Raw genomic sequence first — 25533 nt, forward strand, 5'->3', positions numbered from 1 at the left:
ATAATAACATTACAGGCCCTAACGGGAGTCAGGGGTGCTACACTGTAAGAACGCAAGTCTCTAATCAATTAACTGCTTCAAAGATGCAGTTATTCTGGCCGTTTCCTGAAGCGTGGCCCTCCAATTCCCTCTGTGCCGTAATTTACACCACAGTCGTATTCAATTCACTGGTCGTCTCTCTCTCGTCATCTCAATTTCTCAGGTCAGCTCATGCTCTTGAGTCAATTCAATATCTCCCATCAGATCTGCAGTATCTCCAGTCATTTCAGTTTCTCTGGACGTCTCGCTCTCTCTCTCTCGGATCGCTCTTCCTCGATCAAGTCTGTGCCTTTGTTTCACCGTTCGGGCCTGTGCTGATAGTTGCGGCAATAAGTCAGCTAAGCTACTTCCATACGTCTGTCCTGATACAGGTCCAGCCATCAATTCTTCCCCTTCTCTGCCCTCCTGGGCTTTTTTATGATTCCTAACTGCTACACAGTTATCGCCTGACCTGGTGTTTCCCCCAATCCCTTTCCCCAATGGAACGTGCACTTCACTCTTCAGTTTCTGCTAATGCAATTCTCTCTGCTTTCCCTTTTCCTATCATTTTTGACCAGCAAATGGCGGTGTTTGCTTGCCAACATTCTGTTAGGCATTAAATGTGTGAGTCTTCTCACTTTTCCCAACTCCTTACACACATACAACACGTGTTTTAATACATTGGGTCAAACGTTCATGGGAAATGAAGACAGTCCCATTCTCTTTAATGTCAGGGTTGGCTATAGATAGCTTGTTGACTCCAAGCCCATATTAAAAAGTACGGAAGAGTGGGGGCAACCATGAAGGTTACCTAAGTGAGCTGGAAATTGGAAGAGGAGAAGCCGTCATAACAAAGTATGGGGGAAATTTTGCAATGCTTGGATTCATCCGCAGGAAACCCATATGGTCAGTAAATGCAATGGGATAAGGGCAATAAAGGAAATAAAACTCATTTTACTATTTTAAAGTAATATCAATTTCTGAAATGTAAGTGGCAAGTAAGAGGGAATAGGGACTGGTTGATGATGATAAGCATATTCTCCATGTCTATTCTTCAGGCATTGGCTTGTCTAATGGACATAATTGGAAAGCCATGAAAAAGTTCACTCTTTCTAAATTTCGAGATTTTGGTGTGGGAAAAAGAATAATGGAAGACAAGATTAACGAGGAAGCCAATTATTTAGTACAGACATTTAAATCCTACAAAGGTCAGTGATTATTCTTATTATCTTAAAGCTTACAAGTATATGGTGCTATCATTGATAGGTCATGTCTTTGTTAGACCATTGTAAACTATAAGCATTAACCCTGTTTACAAGAATATAACTACTATAATACTGCTCCTATGTATAAGAACACAACTACTATAATACTGCTCCGATGTACAAGAATATAACTACTATAATACTGCTCCTATGTACAAGAATATAACTACTATAATACTGCTCCTATATACAAGAATATAACTACTATAATACTGCCTCAATGTACAAGAATATAACTACTATAATACTGCTCCTATGTACAAGAATATAACTACTATAATACTGCCCCTATATACAAGAATATAACTACTATAATACTACTCCTATGTACAAGAATATAACTACTATAATACTGCCCCCTATATACAAGAATATAACTACTATAATACTGCCTCAATGTACAAGAATATAACTACTATAATACTACTCCTATGTACAAGAATATAACTACTATAATACTGCTCCGATGTACAAGAATATAACTACTATAATACTGCTCCTATGTACAAGAATATAACTACTATAATACTGCTCCTATATACAAGAATATAACTACTATAATACTGCCTCAATGTACAAGAATATAACTACTATAATACTGCTCCTATGTACAAGAATATAACTACTATAATACTGCTCCTATATACAAGAATATAACTACTATAATACTGCCTCAATGTACAAGAATATAACTACTATAATACTGCTCCTATGTACAAGAATATAACTACTATAATACTGCCCCTATATACAAGAATATAACTACTATAATACTATTCCTATGTACAAGAATATAACTACTATAATACTGCCCCCTATATACAAGAATATAACTACTATAATACTGCCTCAATGTACAAGAATATAACTACTATAATACTACTCCTATGTACAAGAATATAACTACTATAATACTGCTCCTATATACAAGAATATAACTACTATAATACTGCCTCAATGTACAAGAATATAACTACTATAATACTGCTCCTATATACAAGAATATAACTATTATAATACTGCCCCTATGTACAAGAATATAACTACAATAATACTGCTCCTATATACAAGAATATAACTACTATAATACTGCTCCTATGTACAAGAATATAACTACTATAATACTGCTCCTATGTACAAGGATATACCTACTATAGTACTATAATACTGCTCCTATGTACAAGAATATAACTACTATAATACTGCTCCTATGTACAAGAATATAACTACTATAATGCTGTTCCTATGTACAAAAATATAACTACTATAATACTGCTCCTATGTACAAGGATATACCTACTATAGTACTATAATACTGCTCCTATGTACAAGAATATAACTACTATAATACTGCCCCTATGTACAAGAATATAACTACTATAATACTGCTCCTATGTACAAGAATATAACTACTATAATGCTGTTTCTATGTACAAAAATATAACTACTATAATACTGCTCCTATGTACAAGAATATAACTACTATAATACTGCCTCCTACGTACAAGAATATAACTACTATAATACTGCTCCTATGTACAAGAATATAACTACTATAATGCTGTTTCTATGTACAAAAATATAACTACTATAATACTGCCCCTATATACAGGAATATAACTACTATAATGCTGCTGATATGTACAAGAATATGACTACTATAATAATGCTCCTATGTACAAGAATATAACTAAAAACACATGGGCCACCTGCATAGCGAACAAGTCTGTAGGAACCTGTTCACACCACCAAAGAACTTGAAAACACAAAAGCGCACAGAGAGGTAAAAAATACTCTGTTGTAAAAAAGTCACAGTAAATAAGCAAGTGCTAGTCAAAAAATGAAAAAATACAGGGTATTTAGTTAATACGTTTTTTTGCAAAAAAAAAATTGTTCTCTTGTTTCTACAAGAATATGGAGTTCAACACTCCTTTGTTGGTCATTTGCATTGTAGCTGTTCCATCTCGCATGTTCAACGTGGATATTTTCTCTCTGAGCCCTGTTCATACAGGTACTATACAGATGATTAGGTTTTTAAATACATCAGATAGGGATTATATACATTAGACAGGACTGCTCTATTATGGGTATACCTTGGCGATTGGTGGAGCAGCTTAACATACTTTTTTTTGCAAAAAAACGTATTAACCAAATACCCTGTATTTTTTCATTTTTTGACTAGCACTTGCTTATTTACTGTGACTTTTTTACAACAGAGTATTTTTCGACCTCTCTGTGCGCTTTTGTGTTTTCAAGAATATAACTACTATAATACTGCTCCTATGTACAAAAATATAACTGCTATAATACTGCCCCTATGTACAAGAATATAACTACTATAATACTGCCCCTATGTACAAGAATATAACTACTATAATACTGCTCCTATGTGCAAGAATATAACTACTATAATACTGCTCCTATGTACAAGAATATAACTACTATAATACTGCCCCTATGTACAAGAATATAACTACTATAATACTGATCCTATGTACAAAAATATAACTGCTATAATACTGCCCCTATGTACAAGAATATAACTACTATAATACTGATCCTTTGTACAAGAATATAACTACTATAATACTGCTCCAATGTACAAAAATATAACTACTATAATACTGCTCCGATGTACAAGAATATAACTACTATAATACTGCTCCTATGTACAAGAATATAACTACTATAATACTGCTCCTATGTACAAGAATATAACTACTATAATACTGCTCCTATGTACAAGAATATAACTACTATAATACTGCTCCGATGTACAAGAATATAACTACTATAATACTGCTCCTATGTACAAGAATATAACTACTATAATACTGCCCCTATGTACAAGAATATAACTACTATAATACTGCCCCTATGAACAAGAATATAACTACTATAATACTGTCCCCTATATACAAGAATATAGCTACTATAATACTGCCCCTATGTACAAGAATATATCTACTATAATCCTGCTCCTATGTACAAGAATATAACTACTATAATACTGCTCCTATGTACAAGAATATAACTACTATAATACTGCTCCTATGTACAAGAATATAACTACTATAATACTGCTGCTATGTACAAGAATATAACTACTATAATACTGCTCCGATGTACAAGAATATAACTACTATAATACTGCTCCTATGTACAAGAATATAACTACTATATTACTGCTCCTATGTACAAGAATATAACTACTATAATACTGCTCCTATGTACAAGAATATAACTACTATAATACTGCTCCTATGTACAAGAGTATAACTGCTATAATACTGTCCCCTATATACAAGAATATAACTACTATCATACTGCCCCTATGTACAAGAATATAACTACTATAATACTGCTCCTATGTACAAGAATATAACTACTATAATACTGCTGCTATGTACAAGAATATAACTACTATAATACTGCTCCGACGTACAAGAATATAACTACTATAATACTGCCCCTATGTACAAGAATATATCTACTATAATACTGTTCCTATGTACAAGAATATAACTACTATAATACTGCTCCTATGTACAAGAATATAACTACTATAATACTGCTCCTATGTACAAGAATATAACTACTATAATACTGCTCCCTATGTACAAGAATATAACTACTATAATACTGCCCCTAGGTACAAAAATATAACTACTATAATACTGCTCCTATGTACAAGAATATAACTACTATAATACTGCTCCTATGTACAAGAATATAACTACGATAATACTGCTCCTATGTACAAGAATAGATCTACTATAATACTGTCCCCTATATACAAGAATATAGCTACTATAATACTGCCCCTATGTGCAAGAATATATCTACTATAATACTGCTCCTATGTACAAGAATATAACTACTATAATACTGCTCCTATGTACAAGAATATAACTACTATAATACTGCTCCTATGTACAAGAATATAACTACTATAATACTGCTCCTATGTACAAGAATATAACTACTATAATACTGCTCCTATGTACAAGAATATAACTACTATAATACTGCTCCTATGTACAAGAATATAACTACTATAATACTGCTCCCTATATACAAGAATATAACTACTATAATACTGCTCCTATGTACAAAAATATAACTACTATAATACTGCTCCTATGTACAAGAATATAACTACTATAATACTGCTCCTATGTACAAGAATATAACTACTATAATACTGCTCCTATGTACAAGAATATAACTACTATAATACTGCTCCCTATATACAAGAATATAACTACTATAATACTGCTCCTATGTACAAAAGTATAACTACTATAATACTGCTCCTATGTACAAGAATATAACTACTATAATACTGCTCCCTATATACAAGAATATAACTACTATAATACTGCTCCTATGTACAAAAATATAACTACTATAATACTGCTCCTATGTACAAGAATATAACTACTATAATACTGCTCCCTATGCACAAGAATATAACTACTATAATATTGCTCCTATGTACAAGAATATAACTACTATAATACTGCTCCTATGTACAAGAATATAACTACTATACTACTGCTCCTATGTACAAGAATATAACTACTATAATACTGCTCCTATGTACAAGAATATAACTACTATAATACTGCTCCGATGTACAAAAATATAACTACTATAATACTGCTCCGATGTACAAGAATATAACTATTATAATACTGATCCTTTGTACAAGAATATGACTACTATAATACTGCTCCGATGTACAAAAATATAACTACTATAATACTGCTCCGATGTACAAGAGTATAACTACTATAATACTGCTCCTATGTACAAGAATATAACTACTATAATACTGCTCCCTATGTACAAGAATATAACTACTATAATACTGCTCCTATGTACAAAAATATAACTACTATAATACTGCTCCTATGTACAAGAATATAACTACTATAATACTGCTCCCTATGCACCAGAATATAACTACTATAATACTGCTCCTATGTACAAGAATATAACTACTATAATACTGCTCCTATGTACAAGAATATAACTACTATAATACTGCTCCCTATGCACAAGAATATAACTACTATAATACTGCTCCTATGTACAAGAATATAACTACTATAATACTGCTCCTATGTACAAGAATATAACTACTATAATACTGCTCCTATGTACAAGAATATAACTACTATAATACTGCTCCGATGTACAAAAATATAACTGCTATAATACTGCTCCGATGTACAAGAATATAACTACTATAATACTGCTCCTATGTACAAGAATATATCTACTATAATACTGCTCCTATGTACAAGAATATAACTACTATAATACTGCTCCTATGTACAAGAATATAACTACTATAATACTGCCCCTATGTACAAGAATATAACTACTATAATACTGCCCCTATGAACAAGAATATAACTACTATAATACTGTCCCCTATATACAAGAATATAGCTACTATAATACTGCCCCTATGTACAAGAATATATCTACTATAATCCTGCTCCTATGTACAAGAATATAACTACTATAATACTGCTCCTATGTACAAGAATATAACTACTATAATACTGCTCCTATGTACAAGAATATAACTACTATAATACTGCTCCTATGTACAAGAATATAACTACTATAATACTGCTCCGATGTACAAGAATTACAAGAATATAACTACTATAATACTGCTCCTATGTACAAGAATATAACTACTATAATACTGCCCCTATGTACAAGAATATAACTACTATAATACTGCCCCTATGAACAAGAATATAACTACTATAATACTGTCCCCTATATACAAGAATATAGCTACTATAATACTGCCCCTATGTACAAGAATATATCTACTATAATCCTGCTCCTATGTACAAGAATATAACTACTATAATACTGCTCCTATGTACAAGAATATAACTACTATAATACTGCTCCTATGTACAAGAATATAACTGCTATAATACTGTCCCCTATATACAAGAATATAACTACTATAATACTGCCCCTATGTACAAGAATATAACTACTATAATACTGCTCCTATGTACAAGAATATATCTACTATAATCCTGCTCCTATGTGCAAGAATATATCTACTATAATAGTGTCCCCTATATACAAGAATATAGCTACTATAATACTGCCCCTATGTACAAGAATATATCTACTATAATACTGTTCCTATGTACAAGAATATAACTACTATAATACTGTTCCTATGTACAAGAATATAACTACTATAATACTGCTCCTATGTACAAGAATATAACTACTATAATACTGCTCCCTATGTACAAGAATATAACTACTATAATACTGCCCCTAGGTACAAAAATATAACTACTATAATACTGCTCCTATGTACAAGAATATAACTACTATAATACTGCTCCTATGTACAAGAATATAACTACTATAATACTGCTCCTATGTACAAGAATAGATCTACTATAATACTGTCCCCTATATACAAGAATATAGCTACTATAATACTGCCCCTATGTACAAGAATATATCTACTATAATACTGCTCCTATGTACAAGAATATAACTACTATAATACTGCTCCTATGTACAAGAATATAACTACTATAATACTGCTCCTATGTACAAGAATATAACTACTATAATACTGCTCCTATGTACAAGAATATAACTACTATAATACTGCTCCTATGTACAAGAATATAACTACTATAATACTGCTCCTATCTACAAGAATATAACTACTATAATACTGCTCCCTATGTACAAGAATATAACTACTATAATACTGCTCCTATGTACAAAAATATAACTACTATAATACTGCTCCTATGTACAAGAATATAACTACTATAATACTGCTCCCTATGCACAAGAATATAACTACTATAATACTGCTCCTATGTACAAGAATATAACTACTATAATACTGCTCCTATGTACAAGAATATAACTACTATAATACTGCTCCCTATGTACAAGAATATAACTACTATAATACTGCTCCTATGTACAAAAATATAACTACTATAATACTGCTCCTATGTACAAGAATATTACTACTATAATACTGCTCCCTATGCACAAGAATATAACTACTATAATATTTCTCCTATGTACAAGAATATAACTACTATAATACTGCTCCTATGTACAAGAATATAACTACTATACTACTGCTCCTATGTACAAGAATATAACTACTATAATACTGCTCCTATGTACAAGAATATAACTACTATAATACTTCTCCTATGTACAAGAATATAACTACTATAATACTGCTCCTATGTACAAGAATATAACTACTATAATACTGCTCCCTATGTACAAGAATATAACTACTATAATACTGCCCCTATGTACAAGAATATGTCTACTATAATACTGTTCCTATGTACAAGAATATAACTACTATAATACTGCTCCTATGTACAAGAATATAACTACTATAATACTGCTCCTATGTACAAAAATATAACTACTATAATACTGCTCCTATGTACAAGAATATTACTACTATAATACTGCTCCCTATGCACAAGAATATAACTACTATAATATTTCTCCTATGTACAAGAATATAACTACTATAATACTGCTCCTATGTACAAGAATATAACTACTATACTACTGCTCCTATGTACAAGAATATAACTACTATAATACTGCTCCTATGTACAAGAATATAACTACTATAATACTGCTCCTATGTACAAGAATATAACTACTATAATACTGCTCCTATGTACAAGAATATAACTACTATAATCCTGCTCCTATGTACAAGAATATAACTACTATAATACTGCTCCTATGTACAAGAATATAACTACTATAATACTGCTCCTATGTACAAGAATATAACTACTATAATACTGCTCCTATGTACAAGAATATAACTACTATAATACTGCTCCGATGTACAAGAATTACAAGAATATAACTACTATAATACTGCTCCTATGTACAAGAATATAACTACTATAATACTGCCCCTATGTACAAGAATATAACTACTATAATACTGCCCCTATGAACAAGAATATAACTACTATAATACTGTCCCCTATATACAAGAATATAGCTACTATAATACTGCCCCTATGTACAAGAATATATCTACTATAATCCTGCTCCTATGTACTAGAATATAACTACTATAATACTGCTCCTATGTACAAGAATATAACTACTATAATACTGCTCCTATGTACAAGAATATAACTGCTATAATACTGTCCCCTATATACAAGAATATAACTACTATAATACTGCCCCTATGTACAAGAATATAACTACTATAATACTGCTCCTATGTACAAGAATATATCTACTATAATCCTGCTCCTATGTGCAAGAATATATCTACTATAATAGTGTCCCCTATATACAAGAATATAGCTACTATAATACTGCCCCTATGTACAAGAATATATCTACTATAATACTGTTCCTATGTACAAGAATATAACTACTATAATACTGTTCCTATGTACAAGAATATAACTACTATAATACTGCTCCTATGTACAAGAATATAACTACTATAATACTGCTCCCTATGTACAAGAATATAACTACTATAATACTGCCCCTAGGTACAAAAATATAACTACTATAATACTGCTCCTATGTACAAGAATATAACTACTATAATACTGCTCCTATGTACAAGAATATAACTACTATAATACTGCTCCTATGTACAAGAATAGATCTACTATAATACTGTCCCCTATATACAAGAATATAGCTACTATAATACTGCCCCTATGTACAAGAATATATCTACTATAATACTGCTCCTATGTACAAGAATATAACTACTATAATACTGCTCCTATGTACAAGAATATAACTACTATAATACTGCTCCTATGTACAAGAATATAACTACTATAATACTGCTCCTATGTACAAGAATATAACTACTATAATACTGCTCCTATGTACAAGAATATAACTACTATAATACTGCTCCTATCTACAAGAATATAACTACTATAATACTGCTCCCTATGTACAAGAATATAACTACTATAATACTGCTCCTATGTACAAAAATATAACTACTATAATACTGCTCCTATGTACAAGAATATAACTACTATAATACTGCTCCCTATGCACAAGAATATAACTACTATAATACTGCTCCTATGTACAAGAATATAACTACTATAATACTGCTCCTATGTACAAGAATATAACTACTATAATACTGCTCCCTATGTACAAGAATATAACTACTATAATACTGCTCCTATGTACAAAAATATAACTACTATAATACTGCTCCTATGTACAAGAATATTACTACTATAATACTGCTCCCTATGCACAAGAATATAACTACTATAATATTTCTCCTATGTACAAGAATATAACTACTATAATACTGCTCCTATGTACAAGAATATAACTACTATACTACTGCTCCTATGTACAAGAATATAACTACTATAATACTGCTCCTATGTACAAGAATATAACTACTATAATACTGCTCCTATGTACAAGAATATAACTACTATAATACTGCTCCTATGTACAAGAATATAACTACTATAATACTGCTCCATATGTACAAGAATATAACTACTATAATACTGCCCCTATGTACAAGAATATGTCTACTATAATACTGTTCCTATGTACAAGAATATAACTACTATAATACTGCTCCTATGTACAAGAATATAACTACTGTAATACTGCTCTTATGTACAAGAATATAACTACTATAATACTGCTCCTATGTACAAGAATATATCTACTATAATACTGTCGCTATGTACAAGAATATAACTACTATAATACTGCTCCTATGTACAAGAATATAACTACTATAATACTGCTCCTATGTACAAAAATATAACTACTATAATACTGCTCCTATGTACAAGAATATAACTACTATAATACTGCTCCTATGTACAAGAATATAGCTACTATAATACTGCCCCTATGTACAAGAATATATCTACTATAATACTGCTCCTATGTACAAGAATATAACTACTATAATACTGCTCCTATGTACAAGAATATAACTACTATAATACTGCTCCTATGTACAAGAATATAACTACTATAATACTGCTCCCTATGTACAAGAATGTAACTACTATAATACTGCCCCTAGGTACAAAAATATAACTACTATAATACTGCTCCTATGTACAAGAATATAACTACTATAATACTGCTCCTATGTACAAGAATATAACTACTATAATACTGCTCCTATGTACAAGAATATAACTACTATAATACTGCTCCTATGTACAAGAATATAACTACTATAATACTGCTCCCTATGTACAAGAATATAACTACTATAATACTGCTCCTATGTACAAAAATATAACTACTATAATACTGCTCCTATGTACAAGAATATAACTACTATAATACTGCTCCTATGTACAAGAATATAACTACTATACTACTGCTCCTATGTACAAGAATATAACTACTATAATACTGCTCCCTATGTACAAGAATATAACTACTATAATACTGCTCCTATGTACAAAAATATAACTACTATAATACTGCTCCTATGTACAAGAATATAACTACTATAATACTGCTCCTATGTACAAGAATATAACTACTATAATACTGCTCCTATGTACAAGAATATAACTACTATAATACTGCTCCTATGTATAAGAATATAACTACTATAATACTGCTCCTATGTACAAGAATATAACTACAACATAGTAAGAAAGGATTGTAAATGCACTGACCGACTGCAGTTCAAAGTGTTTATTCCAACAACAAGTGAAACATCTTCACGGCACGGGGGAAAGGAAATTAGCCAGGGAGAGTGCGGCAGACGAGACGACGGCCGTTTCGCGCTGCACAAGAGCGCTTCTACGGGTCCAAGGCTAATTTCCTTTCCCCCGTGCCGTGAAGATGTTTCACTTGTTGTTGGAATAAACACTTTGAACTGCAGTCGGTGAGTGCATTTGCAATCCTTTCTTACTATGTTGGATTTACACAGACTTTTTTCATGCAAATAGCACCTCCCTCTCTTTCCCAGACTGCTAGATCAAAACAAATGAGCCTATTGTAAGTTTCTCTGTGTGTGGGACGTTGTGCTGCTCTGGTTTTCTTTTGTATTTCTTTTGATTAAGAATATAACTACTATAATACTGCTCCCTATGTACAAGAATATAACTACTATAATACTGCTCCTATGTCCAAAAATATAACTACTATAATACTGCTCCTATGTACAAGAATATAACTACTATAATACTGTTCCTATGTACAAGAATATAACTACTATAATACTGCCCCTATGTACAAGAATATAACTACTATAATACTGCTCCTATGTCCAAAAATATAACTACTATAATACTGCTCCTATGTACAAGAATATAACTACTATAATACTGCTCCTATGTACAAGAATATAACTACTATAATACTGCTCCTATGTACAAGAATATAACTACTATAATACTGCCCCTATGTACAAGAATAGAACTAGTATAATACTGCTCCTATGTACAAGAATATGACTACTATAATACTGCTCCCTATGTACAAGAATATAACTACTATAATACTGCTCCTATGTACAAGAATATAACTACTATAATACTGCTCCTATGTACAAGAATATAACTACTATAATACTGTCCCTATGTACAAGAATATGACTACTATAATACTGCTCCCTATGTACAAGAATATAACTACTATAATACTGCTCCTATGTACAAGAATATAACTACTATAATACTGTCCCTATGTACAAGAATATAACTACTATAATACTGTCCCTATGTACAAGAATATGACTACTATAATACTGCTCCCTATGTACAAGAATATAACTACTATAATACTGTCCCTATGTACAAGAATATAACTACTATAATACTGCTCCCTATGTACAAGAATATAACTACTATAATACTGCTCCTATGTACAATAATATAACTACTCTAATACTGTCCCTATGTACAAGAATATAACTACTATAATACTGCCCCCATCCAGATCCCATGCTGTAATAATGTGCCAGATTGCAGCCCATATCCTGTAATAATGTCCTTTGGCCTGGCCCCCATCCTGTGATGTCACATTCAGCTGAACACAGCACTGATATTGGTGGGCCCCTGACTTTTTGGATCTGGTCGTGGTCACATCTTCTGTGACTGCGAACGTTACAACCCTGAAGTCCTAGGTAGAGGAATTTAACTTCTTAACATCTTCATCCACCGTTCTAAAATCTATTTAGAATTTGTATCTCTTTAGTCTTGGTAATAAACAGGCATTTTGCTTCCTAATCTTTATTTTCCCTTTCTTTTTGCTGTTCCTTTAGGTGAACCCTTTGACAACACTATGCTCATGTACGCTGCCTTCTGTAATATCATTGTATCTATAGTATTTGGACATCGCTTTGATTCTGATGACCCAGAACTTGAGAGGCTTTTGATCCTAGTAATGAACATTGCTAGTTCACTTGGTAGTCCCATTACCTTGGTAAGTTCATTGTTATTTTGATATTTTTGCAATGTTCTTGTGTACGTACTGTGTTTATTACCCAGCAATAAGCTACTGAGGGGGCAGAGGGTCCTACGCTCATAGAGCTCCACCCAGACCAGTGTTAGATATCCAGCAGGAACGTGGGATGCAGTGACGGACGAGAGGCAGAGCAAGGGTTAACAGGGTTATTTACAGAGGAGATACTCCACGCAGGGAGGAAAAGAGTTAACGGTATTAAAGGCACAGTGCAATACAATGGTTCAAATATTAGCAAACGTATAAGGGAGTCAATACTGCAGCTCCTGCTGCGAACTCAATGGTGCCGGCAACGGCCGATGCAGTGTCCTCATTAATGGGGTCAAGCAGACAACAATACCCCATCTTCTGGTGACAGTGGTCGGTCTCCGGTACCTTCCACCACCCCTAGTCCATATACTGTAGATGCCACCAAGGTTTCAGACCACGGTACAGTCTAAGCCCGACTTGTCTCCTGTACTAATCTCCTAACAGTCTTGGTCAAACGGGCCCAAAGTGGCTGACGGTAATACGGTAACGGTTTTGTACGATCCCAGCGTGGCTCGGTCGGTGTTTAGTGGCCCAGTCTGTACTGCCCCCGGTCACTCTTATGGAGTACGGGTGCAGTACTCACGGACACGGAGGTTGGACTCACACCGCACGTCTCTTTCTCTCTGGTCCCTGCTGATGGCGGCGGGCGACGGCAGGCACTGGTTTGCACGCTGCTGGTGCCCTCAGGGCAGGACACTTCTCTCTCTGGCTGCTGCACAGCTGGCTCGGCTCTACTCGGTGTGCACGGCTCAGCTCTGTGTATTCGGCTCTGCTTTTGCACGGCTCTGCAGTGGCCCCATCTCCATATTGCTGCTGGGCGCGCTTTGCTCTGCAGGAGATGGGGCCCTGTCTATGCGGCCTGCTACAGCGCGAATACTCTCTGAGGGCAAGGGAGACCGAGCACGCCACTCACTGCTCTGCTCTGGCCTGCAACTCCCCTCTTGCGCGCCCTTTCTCCTCTCTGGCTACGCGCCCATTTCTGGCTCTCCACGCCTCTCTGGGTCTGCAGGAAGGTCCCTCCCACTGAGGCTTCCCTTAGGCCACTTCCTGCAAGCTGTCCCCTGGGAACAGAGGATGCAGCCTTTCTAGTTCCGGACCCGAAATGCAGGTATCCGAGGACCGGTCTATCTCCCTACACCTACGCCACCGTTAACTATATCGATGTGCTCTACTGCTCCCCATTCTGTAGATCACAGTTCGCTTTAAGCCTGCAGTCTACAGAACAGCAGTAGGATGCACTGGCCGACATCCTACGTGTGGCGGTGTTATGACAGTGCATTGCTTTGCTGGTGGACATATCAGGATCCTGAATTAGGTGAGTAAATTATGTTTTTTAATTTAAAGTTTTAGGCTACTTTCACACTAGCGTTTTCTGCAATCCGTCACAATGCGTCGTTTTGCAGAAAAAACGCATCCTGCAAAAGTGCTTGCAGGATGCGTTTTTTCCCCATAGACTTGCATCGACGATGCATTTGCGACGGATTGCCACACGTCGCATCCGTCGAGCGACGGATGCGTCGTGCTTTGGCGGACCGTCAGGAGCAAAAAACGCTACATGTAACGTTTTTTGCTCCTGACGGACCGCTTTTTCCGACCGCACATGCGCGGCCGGAACTCCGCCCCCACCTCCCCGCACCTTACAATGGGGCAGCGGATGCGCCGGAAAAATGCATCAGCTGCACCCATTGTGCAATGCAGCAAACGCTAGCGTCGGAAACTCTCCCCAACGCATTGCGACGGGGAGATTCTGACGCTAGTGTGAAAGAAGTCTTAGTGTGATGTGGGGGCATCATAAACAATAGGGGACCCTCATTTAGTGTGGGGGTTACTGTGGAGACCCTAAAATGGTAGGGAGGCTATTATACAAAGTGAGGCCATTATACAGTTTTGAAGCTATTGTGGTGGCAATTATACAGATTGCGGGCTTATGTAAAGGGCATTATACAGTGCGAGTTCAACTGTGAGGGCCATTATACTGCGTGAGGGCTACTGTGGGGGTCATTATACACTGTTTTTGGTGAGCAGTGGGAACATCATACTACTTGTAGGGAAGCTGTGGGGGAGCTGTAGGCCCTTTATACTGTGTAGAGGGGAACCGTCTGGGCGTCATAATATGTATAGGGAGCTGTTGGCCCATTATACTGTGTGTAGGGGAGATGTGGGCCAATTATATTTTGTATAGAGATGTTGCGGGCCCATCACACTGTGTATAAGGAAACTGTGGGGGCATTACACTGTGTGTAGGGGAGTTGCGGTCCCATTATACTGTGCATAGGAGATATGTGGGGACATTATATTCTTTCTTAGAGACCTGGGGTCCAACTGTATATTTGGGAGCTGTACATTGAGGGATACAGGAGACATTGTTACACATTAAGTGGACATTTGAGAATCATTACTGTTATTGGGGCACTCACAGAATTATGACCTTCAAAGGTGCACGGGGGGTATTACTACTTTCTAGGGTCAAAATGTGAACACTGTTTTTAGGGCACTTGCACAGGGCGTTCAAGTTTTCTATGGGGACATTTTACCAACTAGAAGGCACCAAAAAGGCATTTTTACTATGTAAGGGGCACAGTGGCGGGCATTATTAATTGGGGGCACTAAGAGGAGCATTGTTTTTGAACCACACAGCAGATGCAGTAATAGAGGCATGGCAGCCATGGCTCAGTATTGGGGTGACAGCAGGATGAAGAGTTTGTACAGGTTTGGGTATAGATGGAGAAGGTGCTGGATATGTGATAAGTCTCTGTTGTAATTCCTTCAGACGAGTTGTGACTGGAAGAAGTAGCCATGTTGGTCTGGGCCAGATGCAAAAGAAAAGTAATATTGTCAGCTCTAAGTCACTATCTGTAACTGTACTGTAGTTTCTTATTTGGTCACCACGACTGGTATCTACCACTATATGTCACCGTATGGCAGTAATATCAGTGTTGGTCTATGTGTACAGATTTATCTTCAATAACGGCCAGGTCATCTCCTATACCCACTATTAGGGTACTCCACCATAGTTGTAATCAGGGTAACCGGTTAGGAGCCCACTCACATTTTTGCCCCCCCATTCTGAGCTGAGCCTGTAGCTTTGCCTCTGAAAAGAGCACAGTGTATTCTGCCATGCACTAGGCTTCACTCAGGCCTCGAGACTCCTACCACCATAGGAAGTCCCATGAGAGTGCACTGAGCATGGACACGTTTATCTTCTGCAAATTAATTACCCCTTATTACAGAGAGATCATTCAGCATCAGTTGTTGTACACTATATTTTACATAGTTACATAGTTATTAAGGTTGAAGGAAGACTTTAAGTCCATCTAGTTCAACCCATAGCCTAACCTAACATGCCCTAACATGTTGATCCAGAGGAAGGCAAAAAAAACCCATGTGGCAAAGAGTAAGCTCCACATTGGGGAAAAAAATTCCTTCCCGACTCCACATACGGCAATCAGACTAGTTCCCTGGATCAACGCCCTATCAAGGAATCCAGTGTATATACCCAGTAACATTATACTTTTCCAGAAAGGTATCCAGTCCCCTCTTAAATTTAAGTAATGAATCACTCATTACAACATCATACGGCAGAGAGTTCCATAGTCTCACTGCTCTTACAGTAAAGAACCCGCGTCTGTTATTATGCTTAAACCTTTTTTCCTCCAGACGCAGAGGATGCCCCCTAGTCCCGGTTTCAGGTCTATGATTAAAAAGATCATCAGAAAGGTATTTGTACTGTCCCCTCATATATTTATACATTAACATAAGATCACCCCTTAGTCTTCGTTTTTCCAAACTAAATAGCCCCAAGTGTAATAACCTATCTTGGTATTGCAGACCCCCCAGTCCTCTAATAACCTTGGTCGCTCTTCTCTGCACCCGCTCCAGTTCAGCTATGTCTTTCTTATACACCGGAGACCAGAACTGTGCACAGTATTGCACAGTTTGCCTTTGTAGCAGCTGCCTGACACTGGCCACTGAATATGAGTTTGTCATCCACCCATACACCCAGGTCTTTTTCATTGACGGTTTTTACCAGAGTTTTAGAATTAAGCACATAATTATACATCTTATTACTTCTACCCAAGTGCATGACCTTACATTTATCCCCATTAAAGCTCATTTGCCATTTATCAGCCCAAGCTTCTAGTTTACATAAATCATCCTGTAATATAAAATTGTCCTCCTCTGTATTGATTACCCTGCAGAGTTTAGTGTCATCTGCAAATATTGAAATTCTACTCTGAATGCCCCCTATAAGGTCATTAATAAATATGTTAAAAAGAAGAGGGCCCAGTACTGACCCCTGTGGTACCCCACTGCTAACCGCTACCCAGTCCGAGTGTGCTCCATTAATAAACATTAGTATTAATATTAATATTAATATTTCTAGAACTAAAACTTCATTTCCTCCATTTTCTACCTGTAACCGCTACTCCAGTAAGCCTGTTAAACAGGATTTAAATGCTATTTTCCTGCCATTTACCCCTATATCTACTGGTGAATAGGATTTCTGCATGTGACATGTTCCCTTTAAACCATAGATATTGTATTACTAAGCAGCACACAACCTCCACCAGGGAGTGCGGGTGAAGGAAAAATAGGTACACTCGCAGTGAAATCACAGAGCAGCAGGCAGGAGCCACTAGGTGGCGAAAGAGTAGTCAGAAAAAGCCGGATCAGCAACAGAGAGGGAATGAAGTACCAGAGGTCACAGCAATACATGTGGTAAGAAACAAGCCAAAGAAGTAAGAGCCGATCGGGAGCAGGAAAGCCAGAGATGCAAGACAGGCAAACAGGTCAGAGGACAAGCAGAGTCAAATACCCCCGCATGACCATCCCAGGGAGAGAATGATCAGAAACAAACCTCGGACTGGATCATGACAGATATGTTTCTGATGACATATCACTGCAGAATGTTATGATTTTGTTGTGATTTTTGCTATAATTTGCAGTAAATGCCACAATAAACTGCAACATGACCACTATATCTAATTACATCCTTAGCTGTAGGCTAGGAAGAAGAGGGGGCAAAAAAAATTGGAGGAACACAAAATGCAGGATCAGTCCTCATAGATTTTGTCTACAGTCTGTCATGGTTAGGACAAGGTTAATGTCCTGTTCTCTCAGGGTCAATGTTGTTAGCCTCTCTTTCAAGATGGGAGGGCTATTTATACTTGCTCCTAACCTGGTATCCTTGTCAGTTATAGGTTTTTCTGCAGTCTGTAAGCTTGACCTCTGAAGTGTGTGCTGGCTTGCATAGTGTCTTGCTGTCACGTGCTTTATTCCTTTCCCTGGATTACTAACTTCTGGCTTGGCTTCTGACTATTCCCTGACTCTCCCTGTTGGTATCTTGTAATCTCCTGGCTACGACCTCTGCTTGTTTCACTATTCTTTTATGCTTGTTCCTTCTCTGTTTCCTGGCATCTGGCTCTGCCCCCTGACCGCCTCCCACTCTGTCACATGATCTTACGTCCTGTTGCTTTACCTCATCACTCTGTCTCATGTGGAAGGTCCCGTTGGTGATCAGGTTAGTTACCAGGTGTCTGGTCCAGCTCTGTTGCTGGGTGCAGTTTCCCCTGCAGCATTAATTCTGGGTATCGTGACACAGTCTAGTTACTACTTGCCTATTCCACCCGACTCAGAGCGGTCACGGAACGTTCCTGCCAATGATTTTGCTGCTTCACGTCAACAGAGCAACTCCTCCTATTCCGAGCTGCTCTGTCTGATCTGTCCATAGGCTCACCACAATTAGGCAGTAGCATCTGGCTATCAATCAGCAAGACGTTGGCAGTCATGCTCCATCAGCAGAGCAAAGCCAAAGAGAAGCAGCTGCTCTGTCGACGTGACGTCAGCGGAAGTTGCAGAAACACCGGAATTTGCAGTCTGTGATCGCTCTCTGCTAGCATAGATTGGTGCTGGTAACTACCTGCTTGTTAGTTCTTAGGCCCATAGTAAAAAAAAAAAATAAGTCCTGGATAACCCGTTTACCATCAACAAAATTAGACTTACCTGTGGTTCAATACGTGTTAATTAGAGTTTAGTAGTTGTACATTGGAGTGTACTCATTTTTTGCAACATGGTCTTGAAATAATTTGTTGGGAAAATTACTGTTTTGAGTGTGCAAAATAACAAATCTTGTTTGAATTCAATGTCCGACATTTGCGGGAGTATTTTATAGGATAGTATTTCATAGAAAATGTTGATTCTGAAAGGAAACTAAAGGTCTTTTGACAAATCTGTTTAGGTGCACTCATTTATGCGGAGCACTGTATATGTAATGGCTTCATTTATATTTCCCTCCACAGTTGTACAATGCATATCCATCCCTGTTGCGCTGGCTTCCAGGAAGTCACAAAACCATGCTAAAAATCACTGATGAGTTACGCTCCTTAATTAAAGACATGGTGACGAAGCTAAGGAATGAACTCGATGTCAATAACCCAAGAACATTTATAGATTGCTTTCTGGTCAAACAGAAAGAGGTAAAGTAATAAGATAGACATGTGGTAATAGGGGTTGTCTGGTAGGAATGGAGAGGGGGCATTTTTCTGTGCAAGAAAAATTTTACTGAGCAACAAGCTTCCATAATATAGCAAACTTAAAGCACCATTTTTTCAGCTTTGGAGTGGCGCTTTTAATGTAAGCCCCATGCCCCTGTTCTTATACTCACCTTCTGACAGCTTCATTTTTTACCAAGCCGATCTGGTCCCGCCGCGACAGTAGCGTCTAACTGTTCAGAAGTAAGAAGTAGTGATGAGTGAGTGTACTCGTTGCTTGGGTTTTCCCGAGTACGCTCGGATGGTCTCTGAGTATTTGTGAGTGCTCGGAGATTTAGTTTTCCTTGCCTCAGCTAGATAATTTGCGGCTACTAGACAGCTTGATTACATGTGGGGATTCCCTAGCAACCAGGGAACCCCCACATGTACTCAGGCTGGCTAGCAGCTGTAAATCATGCAGCTGTGTCAACAAAAACTAAATCTCCGAGCACTCACAAATACTCAGAGAGCACCCGAGCGTGCTTGGGAAAACCTAAGCAACGAGTACACTCACTCATCACTAGTAAGAAGAGCTCAATGCAAGTCTATGAGAGCCAGATTTTGATGCATTGAAAAGTTACTTCAAGCTCGCTTCATGAAACACTGGAGCTGCAGACAAATCACTTTTCGAAGAAGAACGACCAGATCGACGCTGGAAAAGGATCAAGGCGGCGGCAGATGAATATGAGACCGGAGGCAGGGAAATTACATCTAAAGCAGCACTCCAGTGGCGCAATAAATAAAATGCTGGAGTGGTGCTTTAAGCCAGGTGGAGATACTGGATTCGAACAGAGATAAAGGCTTATTGGGATTTTTTTTCAGCACAATTTTGCACGGTAAAAGAGACTTTTCATTGGATTTTGCTTCTTACAATTCGGGCCACTCTACTGATTCTGGAACAGTTTTTCTTTTTCTTCTGTGCTCTCCCGTTCCAAAGTTATGCCCCATGTAATAAGAAACGGTAAAGATATTGCCTTCCACTAACTAGGTGTATACAGCGATGCTTCTCTGTGGGCTTGGTCATGTTTTGGTTGACCATTGTGAGAGGAGGCAGCACAAACATAGTGTTCCTTGCTATATTTCATATTTTGTGCCTTTCAGGAGAACCCAGATCTTGAGTCATATTTTCATGATGAGAGCCTAACATCTCTTGTTTCGGACTTACTCAATGCTGGCATAGAGACATCTGCTTCCACCCTGAGATGGGCCCTTCTATTGATGATGAAATATCCTGAAATTCAAAGTAAGGCGATGTCACAATACATTCCTGTAAAAAAAATATACAAGTATGTTAAATTATATATAAATAAAAGGTTTGTAAAATAAAAAGTTATGTCCTGTCCACAGGATAGAGCATTGTAACGGAGGTGCACATGTTCAACCTCTACTGCATACTCCATTCATTGCCTATTGGACTGCTGGAAATAGCAGACAACTGTACTCAGCGTTCAGGCAGTCCTATAGATAATGAAAGGAACAATATGTGAGCATGCATACCTTTGCTACATTCAATACAGGGCTGCAGAGCACAATTCTCTGGTTCTAGAGCCCCATTCTCACGATCACTGGGGGTCCCAAAAAACAGATCCTTAGAAATAAGCTATTTATACTGTTTGCTGTGGATAGGAGATAACGTGTTATTATGGGAGTGAACCTTTAATTGAATTTCATCCTTTGAACACCATGTCATGTTTGAAAGCTTCTCAGTATCCTTACTCTCTGCTGGCAAATCTCCACCCACCAAGGCTGATGACAGCTCCTCAGTCTTCTTCTTACCTGCTGCTGAATCCTTCCTCCCTACTACAGAATATCTATCCAGTTAACCTGGCTGGCATCTCCTCTGTGTCCCTATGTCAGGACAGGAACCCAGTAGATCTTGTGCACCAGGCGGTAGCTCTTACCTCTAAGCTATTTAGCTCGCTGGACAGTTCCATGTTAACCCAAACACTTGTGTTTCTGATTGTCTCCACCCTGAGTTCCTTATTGGCTCCACACTAATAGAGCACCCTATGTGAACCTGGTATTGCACTCCCTTGCAAGATTATTGAACTACTAGCCTCTAGTCAAGTTTCCATTCACCTGCTGCTTAACCTCAAGATTCTACTACTGCTCCATGCACGGACTCCTGGCTATTCTTGACTATGCTACATGCTGCTCCTTAAAACTACATTGCTGCACCTGTATACTGACTCCTTGGCTATCCCTTACTATGCTACCTTCTGGTACAACCCCTAGTGGATGCAATACACTGCTCCAACCCAGGACAGTCCATGACGTCCTACTTTCTGTGAGCCAGGCTGCCTAGAGACATGCTGCAGTACCTGTGGAAACCCCACCGGAGATGCCCGAATTGTTACCAGTGCAGATTACATGGTGGCCGCCCTTCTTGATTCACGTTAAAAGGGCAACGTACCATCATTACTTCCATCACTGGAGAGGGATCGCAAAAAGCATGAATACAAGCACATGCCAGCAGAGAAACAACTAATGGCTTTTCCACCTGACAGCGGCAGCTCATTGGTACATCAAGGCAGAGGTGGAGGAGAAAGTCTCTAACGTGACTGGGGCACCACAAGCACCTTGGAGGGTGAGGCTAGCATGGCCGAAATGTGGTAATACTTTATGAGCACACCACAACATCCAGCACAACCCTCTGATATAGTCTGTATATCCAGGAGGCAGCTTTGCAACAATAGGGTGGAAGAGTACATGATCAAACGTCTCCATGTACTAACAGATGAGTCTGCCCCATTTAACGTCTGGGTCTCCAAATTGGAGACATGGCCTGAGCTTGCTGGTGAGCCGTGCACATCTCTGGACGCATTGCAAACATGGGATTTCTTGAAATCCCATCCACTATGCTGTAACATCTGGATGCTGCAGGTTGAACGCTGCACAAGTATGACCTTAATGAACCTGTTAGGCCGGCGTCACACCTAGCGTAGGACAATACGGTCCTTTTTTATGGCCGAGATACGCAGAAAAGTTCCTGAACAGTGATCCGTATTCAACGTGAGGATGCGATTTTTTTCTCAAAAAATTATCCGTGTGTCATCCGTATGGCATCCATACGGCAAAATTTTCTCGCTGGCTTGCAAAATGGACATAGAATGGATCCATGGCCTCAAAAATTTGTGAAAATGTATATACAGTCTATATATATATATATATATATATATATATATATATATATACACTGTATATACTAGATTGTGGCCCGATTCTAACGCATCGGGTATTCTAGAATATGCATGTCCCCGTAGTATATGGACAATGATGATTCCAGAATTCGCGGCAGACTGTGCCCGTCACTGATTGGTCGAGGCAACCTTTATGACATCATCGTCGCCGTGGCAACCATTATGACATCTACGTCGATACTGTGCCCGTCGCTGAATCAGAAATGTGGGATTTCTACGTCCTTTATGACATCATCGTCGTTGTGCCCGTGGCTGATTGGTCGACGCCTGGCGGCCTCGACCAATCAGAGACGCGGGATTTCTACGTCGATACTGTACCCGTCGCTGATTGGTCGAGGCCTGACGGCCTCGACCAATCAGAGACGTGGGATTTCCAGGACAGACAGACAGACAGAATGACAGACAGACAGAAAAACCCTTAGGCAATTATATATATAGATATGTCAGTGAGACACATATATACTTTATATTTATATTTAATGCAGAGCTAGGTAAGAGAAAAGCCGGTAATTCAATTGTCGGCTTTTGCTATTTCCTTATCGAACCCGACAGGATATGAGACATGGTTTACATACAGTAAATCAATTCATATCCGTTATATTTTTACATATTCCTCACTAATAATGTTAGAAGTTTCTGTGTGCAAAATTTTGGAGCTCTAGGTGTTTAAATAAAGGGTTAAATCACGGAAAAAACTGGCGTGGGCTCCTGCATAATTTTCTCTGCCAGAGTGGGAAAGCCAGTGACGGAGGGCAGATATTAATAGCCTAGAGAGGGACCAAGGTTATTGCCCCCCCTGGCTAAAAACTTCTGCCCCCAGCCACCCCAGAAAAGGCCTTGTAACTTGAGAGGAGTATAGGGAGCAGTCTCTGTAACATGGGAAAAGCACAGGGAGCAGATTGTCTAATATGGTAGGAACATAGGGAGCGGTCTGTGTAACATGGGAGGAGCACAGGGAGCGGTCTGTGTAACATGGGAGGAGCACAGGGAGCAGTGTGTGTAACATGGGAGGAGCACAGGGAGCAGTCTGTGTAACATAGGAGGAGCACAGGGAGCAGTGTGTGTAACATTGGAGGAGCACAGGGAGCAGTGTGTGTAACATGGGAGGAGCACAGGGAGCAGTGTGAGTAACATGAGAGGAGCACAGGGAGCAGTGTGTGTAACATGAGAGGAGCACAGGGAGCAGTCTGTGTAACATGGGAGGAGCACAGGGAGCAGTGTGTGTAACATGGGAGGAGCACAGGGAGCAGTGTGTGTAACATGGGAGGAGCACAGGGAGCAGTGTGTGTAACATGAGAGGAGCACAGGGAGCAGTCTGTGTAACATGGGAGGAGCACAGGGAACAGTCTGTGTAACATGGGAGGAGCACAGGGAGCAGTCTCTGTAACATGGGAGGAGTACAGGGAGCAGTCTGTGTAACATGGGAGGAGCACAGGGAGCAGTCTGTGTAACATGGGAGGAGCACAGGGAGCAGTGTGTGTAACATTGGAGGAGCACAGGGAGCAGTGTGTGTAACATGGTAGGAACATAGGGAGCAGTCTGTGTAACATGGGAGGAGCACAGGGAACAGTCTGTGTAACATGGGAGGAGCACAGGGAGCGGTCTGTGTAACATGGGAGGAGTACAGGGAGCAGTCTGTGTAACATGGGAGGAGCACAGGGAACAGTCTGTGTAACATGGGAGGAGTACAGGGAACAGTCTGTGTAACATGGGAGGAGCACAGGGAGCAGTCTGTGTAACATGGGAGGAGCACAGGGAGCAGTGTGTGTAACATTGGAGGAGCACAGGGAGCAGTCTGTGTAACATGGGAGGAGTACAGGGAGCAGTCTGTGTAACATGGGAGGAGCACAGGGAACAGTCTGTGTAACATGGGAGGAGCACAGGGAGCAGTCTGTTTAACATGGGAGGAGCACAGGGAGCAGTGTGTGTAACATTGGAGGAGCA

At 38.3% G+C, this 25533-nt stretch overlaps 1 protein-coding gene across 2 annotated transcripts in view; it reads left to right on the forward strand.

Annotated features, from left to right (window-relative positions):
* The window catches only part of LOC138638714 (cytochrome P450 2C5-like), a 137620-nt gene that overhangs the window by 35347 nt on the left and 76740 nt on the right, over positions 1-25533 (forward strand). For both annotated transcript variants that reach the window (XM_069728231.1, XM_069728230.1), the window contains 4 exons: positions 1077-1226; positions 13630-13790; positions 20159-20335; positions 21491-21632. In XM_069728231.1, the coding sequence (XP_069584332.1) occupies positions 1077-1226; positions 13630-13790; positions 20159-20335; positions 21491-21632 (630 nt within the window). The remainder of the gene's footprint in view (positions 1-1076; positions 1227-13629; positions 13791-20158; positions 20336-21490; positions 21633-25533) is intronic.

Source organism: Ranitomeya imitator, chromosome 5 (assembly GCF_032444005.1).
Source record: "Ranitomeya imitator isolate aRanImi1 chromosome 5, aRanImi1.pri, whole genome shotgun sequence".
Lineage (NCBI taxonomy): Eukaryota > Metazoa > Chordata > Amphibia > Anura > Dendrobatidae > Ranitomeya > Ranitomeya imitator.